Source organism: Anarrhichthys ocellatus, unplaced genomic scaffold (genome assembly GCF_004355925.1).
Source record: "Anarrhichthys ocellatus isolate YVR2014 unplaced genomic scaffold, GSC_Weel_1.0 scaffold21, whole genome shotgun sequence".
Taxonomy (NCBI): domain Eukaryota; kingdom Metazoa; phylum Chordata; class Actinopteri; order Perciformes; family Anarhichadidae; genus Anarrhichthys; species Anarrhichthys ocellatus.
Window position 1 is genome coordinate 4,374,554 of NW_022280051.1, and position 11,106 is coordinate 4,385,659.

At 40.6% G+C, this 11,106-nt stretch overlaps 1 protein-coding gene across 5 annotated transcripts in view; it reads left to right on the forward strand.

The window, feature by feature from the left end:
- syt1a (synaptotagmin Ia) overlaps positions 1–10,618 on the forward strand; it is a 128,217-nt gene extending 117,599 nt beyond the window's left edge. For all 5 annotated transcript variants that reach the window (XM_031859053.1, XM_031859048.1, XM_031859052.1 and 2 more), the window contains 2 exons: positions 4,293–4,426; positions 6,524–10,618. In XM_031859053.1, the coding sequence (XP_031714913.1) occupies positions 4,293–4,426; positions 6,524–6,730 (341 nt within the window). In that variant the 3' untranslated portion in view covers positions 6,731–10,618. The remainder of the gene's footprint in view (positions 1–4,292; positions 4,427–6,523) is intronic.
- The last annotated feature ends 488 nt before the right edge of the window (positions 10,619–11,106 follow it).

The following is an 11,106-nucleotide window of genomic DNA, read 5'->3' on the forward strand; positions in this document are numbered from 1 at the left end:
CTGTGAGAGGCACCACCCTCACCGAAATAACCCACATGAGTCACAGCTGGCAGTTATTCACAGCTTGAAACACAAACTATAAGTAACCACTTTAGAACTAGACAGCTTCAGTAGCTCAGAGCTTTAGTGGCTCAGAGCTCATCACTTATCCAGAAACCTGCTTCTAGCCCCGAATGTATGGACCACTGATGGTGCATCGCCTCATAAAACCATGGCCGAGATCCAGGACTCAGATCAGTTACCTCAGGATTGGGTAGTGGAGTCTCTTTGCTGTACACATTATGTGAGGAAACGCTGTTGCATCAGGAGCGCTGCCATTCATCCATGAAATGGGACAGATTACATCCGTCAGGGATAAGGCGGTAAAAAGGGGGCCGGATATGAGGTACGGCGAGTCTCCCAAAACTCAATAATTCCACACTCTCATCTGCCGGCCACAAAGATAAGGGGCGTCTGGATGGCAGTGATGTGGCGCCACAGGTGTGTTTCCTTTTTTATTTTATCTTGCATAATCCCATTCGGCTGTTGTATTGTGTTTATTCTGGCACAGTTGTAGCAGTATTTGGCACATGGTATACAGTTTGCCGGTTCGCTAAATTATGACTCTAACTATGGTGAAGGCATGACCGGCCCTGCTTTGCCTCTGGTTGGCTAGCACGCTATGCCTTCGTTAGTTGGAGTCAGTCAGAGGCAGAGTTTTTGCATTTGTGTCCGTCTGAAATTTCGAGTGGTAAATTTCTCTCCGTTATCATTTAAAGTGCAAATGTGACCAATATTCCTATTCTAACGCATCAATCCTACGGATCCCTTTTATAGACCCTCGTTGCCCTTTACTATTTCTCAGCTTTTGTGCTTGACTTTCTTTAGACCTTTGTGAATTTGATGAGATGGAGGTCTGCCTACGCAAGATTAGTTTGAATTAGGCAGAAGTAGAACCAAGGAGTGCAGACAAAGAGAACCTTGCAGAAACCGCACTCATGCAGACAATCCAACAAGGGGATGAATGTGACAGTAATGGCAACTGATTTGAGCGAGTTCGGTGCAGAAGCACTACAGAATAACACTGAGAATGTAAGATGGTAACTTGAGTCTGCAAGTTTCACAAAGTTAAGGCTTTTTGGTTTACATTTTGAATCATAGATTTGACGGATACAATCAATGAATGACGAGCTCGTATGCTGTTTGAAACCTTTTATTACATTTTAGTACACCAGAAATGGTTGCCATACTTTTTAGAATTTATTAACCGAGCCCTGAGTGGTGCAGCCGAGCTTCTCCAACGTCAAGTGAACCATTACCTCCTCAACCCAGCGGCTATTTATAGGGCGGGAGTTAGACTTCCAATTATATCGAATGAGATGTCTCGCTAAAAGCAACAGCGTGGGCCTGGACTCGAGAGAGTTTCAGATCTCTGTTCAAAACCTGCTTGGCTTGGTTCAGGGTCTTTGGACGTATCGCACATAAACGAGAGAGTTTCAAAGACCGTAGCCCAAAATTGTCTCATTTTTGGACAGGCCTAAGATGAAGGAATAAGGGTGACTGGGTCTTGGCTGCACCGTTGAGAGGTTGGGTGAAATTCTGGATAGAGCAGGGCAAGCCTACACTCCTGGACAGATGCAGCCTTTGAATTATTTTGAATTATATCAAACTATACCTGACACATATGGAGGCTGTCTGGATGATTGCAATGGACGATTTCCAGATTTCATCAAAGAGTCTCTCACCAAAGTCTTCCCATTTTCATTTAAGCTGCTCCAAAGAAGGCGAGGCGGCCTTCAGTAAATCATCATAAATCTGAGATATAGAGCTTTGTTCAAATTGATAGGTAGCTGAGCGCAAACCAAGATACTATTGGATGCATTATGACAACACGCATGCAACCCTCATACACTGTTTTACTCCTCCCAGCTCTCCATCTCTTCTCAGCAGGAGAGTAATAATGGACGCCCACTCTATTAGAAGCCTGTTACCTTTTCACTCGTGTATCTGTCATCCATTTATTCTCCCTGCTTTTCTCCCTCTTACTCTGTTTGGTTGTGTCTATACATACATGTCAGCTGCACTGGACGAAGCAGTCTCCAGTCAGGTTCTTGTCCCGCTAAATTGGATAAAAGATTAAGGGAGCTAAGCTTGTTCAGTCTTTGCTGTTGCTAGAAATCTCACAATATTCCAGCTAAAATCATAGATTTATTCAACTGCAGCTCACACGTCACAAAAACATGAAGCGCTATAAAGTCTTTGTGCATATGGGATCCAGAGATAAACACAGATCAGCAGAGCAAGCGGTCTTTCAACAACTAATTATAAGCTCTGATTTCAAAGTCTCACTCTTTATTCATTCTGATGCGCAGCTCTGAGGTTCAGGGAGAATAATGTTAGCCTCGGGCGAGAGGCTACCTCATTAGCATCTCTGAGATTATTGTTGTTTGTTCTTTTCCTTCTCAAGCAGCGGGTTGTCTTATATGATGAATGACACAAAGTGGTTTTCATTCATTGCCCCCCTATAGCTTGTGCAGTCGTCGTGATTGTGGGCCGAGATCAGAGATCATTAAGCGTCATTACGCAGTCTTCGCATGTGGAACCAGAAATTTTCCACTATCTGGTCGACATTTTTCACCCTGCCGAGCACGGTCTGTGTTTTATGTCTTCATTTATTTTAGTTGTATTCATTGTTATGTGTTGTTTTTGTTGTTTTGGCGAATTCTCTGACATTTATGTTATATTATGTGTTGATAAGCTCAAGATGTAATAAGCACAAAGTGAAGAAAACCACTGATATGTGAGGGGCCAAGTGGGAGCCACCAAGAGGCTACTTGTGTCAATCTATTACATGCCCAAAACATTCTCCTCTTATATCCATAGTGGAACAATAATTATAAAAATTGCCACCGATACATACTTACTTCCTGCTAAAATTAGTGAAAATAACTTTATTTAATCACAGAAGTTAATATATTAATACTGTGCTGTGACGTTGACGTTTTTCTGTTCATTTCAATAGTGCACCCAAGAAACCAGGTTATTCAGATAAATCAGGTTAAGCAGTGTATTTACAAGCACCATTTACTCTAAATCTGCCTTTATATGCATCAGCAGTCTTTTTCATGCCTAAGTGCATGATTTTAAACCTGATTACTTGTGACCAAGAAATCATCCATCCTTCTCTTTTAATGCCTCAGTTACAGAAACCTGTTTTATTGTTTCCATGAAGAAATCAGATTACTGCATAAAGTCGACTGTAATCTCGTTTCATGTCGGGTACGGGAAGTAAAAGTCTGCATCCACGTGGAGTCAGGCTGACGGTAAACTGGATGAGAGGATGAATACCTGCAATGGTAACGGTAGACAGCATAGTTTAAATATTATAACATTTCGCCGTCCTCCATGACAGAATTTACAACCGGCTGTTATGCAGCTCACTCACACAGAATATTAAGAGAAACCTTCTCTGTAACGTGTAAATGATTGTAAAACTGTTCATTTCCCACTTTCTAAATTAATAAGGCCCAACGAACTGCAGCGATGGATTGTATTTAGGGAGAAGAAAATCTGAACGAATAAGAAGATTGCATATTCTTTGAACTGCAGCTATTATTGAATCCTCATTCTTCTTTTGGATCCTTTTTGTAAGCCTCAGAATATTACAGTGGAAGTTATTACATTCTTCGGCTGCCCATACTTTGGACTGATTAGGATCTCATGGTGCAAATTAAACAGCCTCACCTAGTCCCTTTTGATGGCCCAATTGAAGCCCAAAAAACATGGTATTTCTTTCATAATTTTGAAAAAGACGTTTGCTGCCGGCCCTCTTGTCCGTCTTCCCTCCGAGCCCAAACAAAGACACTAACTCTCCTCCTAACCAATTTATTTTTGATGGCAATTTGTAGAATGCAAACAAATGGAGAAGTATTGTCACGTCATAAACGAAAGCGATGGGCGATTCGCTTTTTTCCCGACTCGCCGTGATTGCCAGAGAGTGGATGAGGGTGGATGAAGCGGACCACTTGGTTGCCACTTAGATAGCATTCGGACTTATGAAAATGAGGCTCTTGAGTTGGGAAGGTTAATTGAGTGATGTAAACAAACAGGACTGTCTTTGCCATGCTTTATTTAGAACCATTTATACACAGTAGAGCATTTAGCAGCTAAAGAGCCAGAGATTTCCCTCAGGAGTTGGTGGAGACCAAAAACAGAGCTGAAAGGAGAGAGCGACTATTGGGCTTCCATGCATCACGTGGCCAGAAACATGACTTCAAATGGATGTTAATGGTGCTGTGTGTCTGTCACTGCAGATCCATATGCGAAGCTCCACCTGACGCAAAACGGCAAGAGGCTGAAGAAGAAGAAGACGACAATCAAGAAGAACACCCTCAACCCTTACTACAACGAGTCCTTTAGCTTTGAAGTCCCGTTTGAACAAATCCAGGTACGTCCTCTTCCATTGAGCACTTTATTAAACATCCATTCTCATAACTCTGAGATCTCTTAAAGGTAATGTGCTTTACTGTAGAGACAAGTAAGAACCAGCAAATAAGTGGAAGCTCATTTACCAAATAATCCGTTTAGAGGCTTTTCATCACAACAGAATAATCAAAGGCTCCTCGTTTCATATCAGCCTTGGTTTCGCAATTTGACGTCAATTGCTCGGTGGATGTTATTCTATGCACTTGTTATTGCCTGTAGCATTTACCTCAGTGCTATTTTTTGCACGTCATACAATCATTACTAACATAATGTATACAGCATTAACTGCAGACAAGGAAGCGGAGGAATGGATAATGAATGCACAAACTTTGCCAGAAAGGAAAAGCAACAAACTACATTATCTCCTCATGTAAGACAGTAATTGAGTCAAATTGATTGAGCCTGTCACAGCTCACAAATTACAGGTTTGGGTCCATGAGCCTCATTTTCAATTTAAACTGTGTCGATCCCAATAAACCTCGTCCAAATCAAGCCCTTATTTAGTAGTGCTGATACCAGTGTTACTGCTGACTTTACATTTATCATCTCATCATTGAGAGTCAGGTTAAATAATTAGGAGTGCCAGTGATTAAATCATAAACTTGTCATCCTGAGTTTAAAACATACTTGAATGACCTAATTGGACTGTGACCAATCAGTCAAACTCCCAACTCCTTAAAGAGGTTGTAGTAAATGTTGTAAACCTTTAATTACAGACTTGCTCCTACAACCTCTGTCTATGTTGTAGGGAAAATGAATACAGCTCAATTCGATTTTCCCCATTCTGTATAACAAATTACAGAGATTGTGTGTGAATTACAATCAGTGCCTTTAATTGGTCTATTGCACTAACAGACGGTGTATTATTGACTGAAGCAGTTCCACATCATCCTTAGTGAACACACACACAATTAGCTTTGCAGAACTCAGTGACAACATTTCGATTATTTTGTTTTCTCACTTTTTCCCCATGAAGACGAATTAAAACTGTGAAACTTTTGAGTTGTTAATACAAAAATCTGTCAATTTATATAGCAGATTGTATACCCAAAGCCTATTCACAGTGTTTAGATAATGTATAAAATACATTAAATGAAAAGTACAGTTCATAAGAAACAAAGTAGTATTAAGATTTAGTAAAAACTGGACAATAGATAAGAGGAAGTGCAGGATTTCAGCGTAATGTAGCTAATGGTGGCAATTTAAAGGAGCGGTTTAATTTAAGACGTTTTCAGGGGTGGTTATATGCAGGAGGTGTTTCTTGGTGAACAACATCATATTGCAGTGACTCCCTGCAGCTTGTTGTCACAGTTACTAGGTTACCAGGTTTTGTATTATCAAGTTTGTAATATCAAGACTGGCAACCCACGCTGTAGTCAGACACTAGTCAGATTAATAAACACTGGCAATAAGCTAATGTCCTAAAATATTGAGCTGTTAGTGAATTCAGTGATAATGTGATTGTTAATCAATCACAGCAAGAAGAATAGAATCAGCAGAGCAATACTTATTGGTCAGTGATGATGACGGAATAGTGTGCTAATCTAGAATAAAAGAAAGCCGTGATTCAATTAGCAAATTGTAGGTGAACTGTCCCTTTAAAGACCAACTAACGCCAACCAGCCATCTGGGAACCTTATTCAGTATTTCATTACATGGCGAATTAGACGCGCTCTTTTACAGCAGTGGCTCTGAGCTCATGCAGGTGGCAGTGTCCCCGTCTCAGTGTGCCAGTGGATCGAAACTTAATCAGAGCTCTTTGTGCACTAATTCATATTCTCTGCCAGAGATTGATGCCCAGGTCACTCCTCTTTGCAGTGTCGCTTTGAATGAACACATGCCGAGGCTGACTCTTAGGCCTCTGAGTAATCAAACATTCTGCTGTGTTTGGCTCTGGTCAGTTACTGTCAATCAACATTAATGTCTGAAGGAGCAGCTCGTTCTGTACTAACCAGCAGTGCTTCATATAGATAAATGCACATAAAGCATTAACAGCGCATATGCTGACGACACCTCGACTTACGTTCTCTGTTCCTCTCCTACTTTTCCCTTTCTACAGAAAGTGCAAGTTGTTATAACTGTTCTGGACTATGACAAGATCGGCAAGAACGATGCCATTGGCAAGGTCTTTGTGGGCCTCAACAGCTCGGGGACGGAGCTCCGCCACTGGTCCGACATGCTGGCCAACCCCAGGAGACCCATCGCCCAGTGGCACGTGCTGAAGCCCGAGGAAGAGGTGGACGCTCAGCTCTCCACCAAGAAATAGGCAGGGCCCTTTCAGCACCTGCCTTGTAGTACTCTTTAGCCAGTATGTGTAAATACCTCAGTGATATATGAGTCCATCCATGTTACCCCCCCCACCCCCTCTTTACCCTGCCTCTCAGTCTCATCCAGCTTCACCGCTCCTGATATCACAAACAGTCCTAATTGTTCAAACTTCCTGTGACCTCCCACCCTCTGCTTTTCTACTATCAGATTCCCTACTTTGTTTTGCTTTCTCTTTTGATTTTGTTCCTCTCTGATTCAGCAGTTTTTGTTCTTCATCTCTGTGCCCTTAACCGCCCCGACCAAATGCCCCCTTCTTTTAAGCAATATGATCTGTATAGATAGCGCATGACTGAAAGAATTTATTGTACCACAGTTGTATATATAAGTATGCAGACAAACATGATTTCTAGTTTATGTGTTTGTATGTTGTTACCCGTTTCCTAATCTGTGTATATCTTGATGTTTTTAATAAGATGTTCTATTTTAAATGATGTAAATGCAGATATAGAGGAAAGCCAATATTATATATCCCAGGATTTAAAGATTCTACCTTATTACCTTATTGCATTCCAGAAAAAAAGGAGAATTCCAACCTGCAAGACACTAGTGGAAATATATTCACGTTATAAAGGACAATGTCTGTTCAGCAAAGGATCATTGCAGAAAAGACAGATGAATATATACACTCAAAACTCCAAAATACAAGGCCATTAACTGCTATGGTTCTGAGGGGGAAATGATGCTGCTGGAAATTATACAAGCACATGATTTCTTACAACTTTTTGTACTTATTTCTCAATCAGAGGACCGATATGTTTAGCTTGAGGCACACTGTTACCAGAAACAATAGTTAATGCAAACCAGTTAGCATTTATTTGATCCATATTTGGCAGAATAAGTGAAATAGGTCCTCGTTTCAAAGGCCATCGTTCACTTAAACTGACTCCTTCTCTTTTTCAAAAGTGAAATAATATTGCCTCCAAACAAAGACTCATTTCTCAACCTTTAAAAAACCGACCCCATGTGAAAAAAGCACCAAGCTGTAGCCATTGTGTCCTTAACCTCGTTTAACAATATTTTGTTAACTGTTTACTTTGAACAGCCTTGTCAGAGGGTCCGATCTTTGAGAGGGAGTAAAGATAAGAAGAGAAAAAAAAGAGTTGTGACTCTGGTTTTAAGAGGACTATTTTTTAGAGCAATTCAACGTCTTGACTATTTTTCGTAAACTGCATGATTTTTTTTACAATCTTTACTAAAGGCTGGGACGAGGGGGAGATCTACTGACACCAGGGGCCGTCTCTTCTGATACAATCCCCTTGCCTTCAATCAGAGGAGAGCAAAGAAAAAACCAGAGTGACGTCTCAACGTTCAATGTATACGGTTATGTTGACGGAGGCGAAGCGAGTTCTAAACACTGCCATTTTCAGAGGAGACTTATGTAAAGATCCTCTCTTCATGAACACTCCCACTTGCTAGTGGTTGTAGCTTTGGTTTGTTGGGAACAATGTCTTTGGCTGCAATGGTGCCCTGAATCGCAGTCTTTGCTTTGCGTTGCCTTCTCACAGTGACAAATAGAGCTAGCCATGTTTTACTGCCAATTTTAACTTTTATGTGGCTGCTGTTTTGCACTGGATGTCTTTGAACTAGCTTGTTGACTTCTTTAAGAACAATTTTTTGGATAATTGCTGTGCTGGGCTTTAATTCAGGACACCTGCGGCGGGAGGCCAGAAATCCGCCTGCTCGATCGTCTTAACTAAAAAGAAATAATGAAGAAAGCAATGATGACAAATCACGTTTCAGCCGACAGCAGTTGCATCAGTTTTGTTTTCTTGTTGGCACAGGACTACACCACGAGCGAAATAACCGTAAAGTTAATGGTCTGCGTAGGCTCCATCGCGTCCTTTACTACGGGTCCGATTAGCAAAGGAATAAGTTTGAATCCATGAAAACCATGAAGTCTCTTATCTTGGAGGAACCTCTTGCATATACTCAATGCTATAGCTTCAGGAGGACTTTCTAAATGTTTTCAATGTTATTGTGTAGTTGATAGCACTAATATGAAAAAGCTACTTGTCATTCCATAGGAGTCTCTGAGGACTGCTTTGTGTATCACTGTGACTGCCGTGTGTGCTTAGAGATGTAGACTTATCAATAGGTAGCGAAACCAGTTTGTTCTGTAGTGATGTTGTAGCGTTTACTGCCATTTTCCCCTTCTACACGCAGATAAAGAGCGCGAGAGAGAGAGAGCGCGTGCGTGGCGTCGCCAGACTGCACGCGGCAAAAAAATAAAAGGCAGAAAGACATTTTATCTGAGCGTGAGTGGGTCGTTTCACACAGCATTTTGTTGAGCACTGTGCAATACTTGTATGTGCATCCCATAGTGTTAACGTGGGTGGTGTTGCCCGAGGAAAAAAAAAAGAAAAAAGATTCTAACCCTTGTGGATGATTCCAGTCCAGATGTTTCTCCTTTCCAGTGAAACGGTTAGGACACAGCACACGTAGATTCAGCTTACAGGTTGGAGCTTGACACCTTTCCACCTCTGTTTAGGGTTTCCTCCCTTCTCGCAGGTTCGTTATTTTTCTTCTTGCACACAGTTCCAGCATCAGAAGTTTCAGGGAGTATTAGTTAAATACCAAACAAGATTCTACATTTAAATATCCCCTTAAAATGCCGTGTATATATTTACATATTTGTGTCAAAAAAATGTATATCTAGAATAAATATAAAGTGACATGAATATGAATACTCAGCTGCAAATATCATTTTATCCATCTCTCGTCCATATACTATATCTCATCATCATTATTTCATTTTCATTAAGTACTTTTTTTTGTTTGTTAACTGCCCTATTGGTTCAAAAAAATCCCTTTTATATTTGAGATGAAAACTCTGAATGTACAGTATGGACTGTGTTGGTGTAGATTACTTTAACCGTGAGATTAGATGTACTTTGCACTTTTTGTTGTAAAAAAAAAAAATGTCCCTTTGTTTATTTTTTTCAACTAGGAATTTATTTCATAACCCTTTGGGTAAAATCTCCCCTGTCTGATTGCATTCCGAAATCATACGTTAATACAGCTGCACTTTTTTTATTTGACATGTTTTACATAATGTAGATTCATGAATTCCAGTACAGCTTCAGATTTAAATGAAAACAATGGATTAAAGTACAGGGTAAAGGCTTTATAAACTGGGCCTCAGCAATCTGATATTCATGCAAAAAAAGGTTGTACTTATGGAATTATCCGATCAAAGCTGAAAGAAAATCAGAGTTACAACAGAAATAAATATGTATAAACCTATCAGGGAATTCAGTAACGGGCAGCATTGCGCAACCCATCGGATTGCAATGTGTGCGGAAAAAACCCCACAAAGCCATTACCTGCAACGCAATGCTCCTCTTATTGTGATTCCCTACCAAAGTATGCATGCATAATCAACACCCAAAAATTCTCCTCTTGTAAGAAAAACAAAGCTCTCTGTGTGACAAGGAACTAAAGATTCCCTCCAGTGGCTGTGACAAAAAGCCACGCTGACCTTTTGACCTTTCAAAAACAAAGCTGTGTAAAGTATTAGAATCTGATGCTGTAGAAAGATCCTAGTTGCCTTTGTGTATATCAACTGCCTGCTTGAGTATTTTGTGTGTGGAAATTTTTCTCTGTAATCTCGTAGAACTGTTTGGGGTGTTTTTTCCTGCCATATCGCTCGCGGTGACGGCGAGCCGCTGACAGTTATCTTTGCTGTGCATACCTTCATTTTTGACGAGGTGTTTTACAGTTTTGTTTCACTTTTGTGTAGTGATTCACTCTGTGGAGTTTTCTGACTGTTGTTATATAACTTCATATACACAAATGATCAATAAAAATGTTTTATTTCCTGTTGATACAGAAGCTTATCATGTCGTATTTTCAGTTGCGTTCATTTAAGTAGCTGTGACATGCCTCTAACAGTACCTTTAACAACAAAATCAACCTGTATTACTTTCACTACAGTGCTAGTATTGATTGGCAGAAGAAGAATGAGTCACTGCTCCTGCACGTATACCTCCTGTCACATCGAGAAGAAGTGTCTGCGTGACAAATTCTACTTTGAATGATGACGTTTGCTTCTTAACACTTTGTGGTGGCTGTGAAACATCCATACCAGCCTTTTAACAAGGCCACTACTGCCATCTAGAGGACACAAAGGAGCACGCCACGGTGTACGAGCACAACCATGACACAAAGATTATGTTTTCCATTTTGCTTTATACACAGATCAATTTCTATTAGGGAATATTCGCTGATGTCTACCAGAGCCAGACAAAAGGGACAGGTTTGTCCTCCCACCAAACGGATGACGTCACATTGATTTGAGGCTCTGAGTGAATTCGA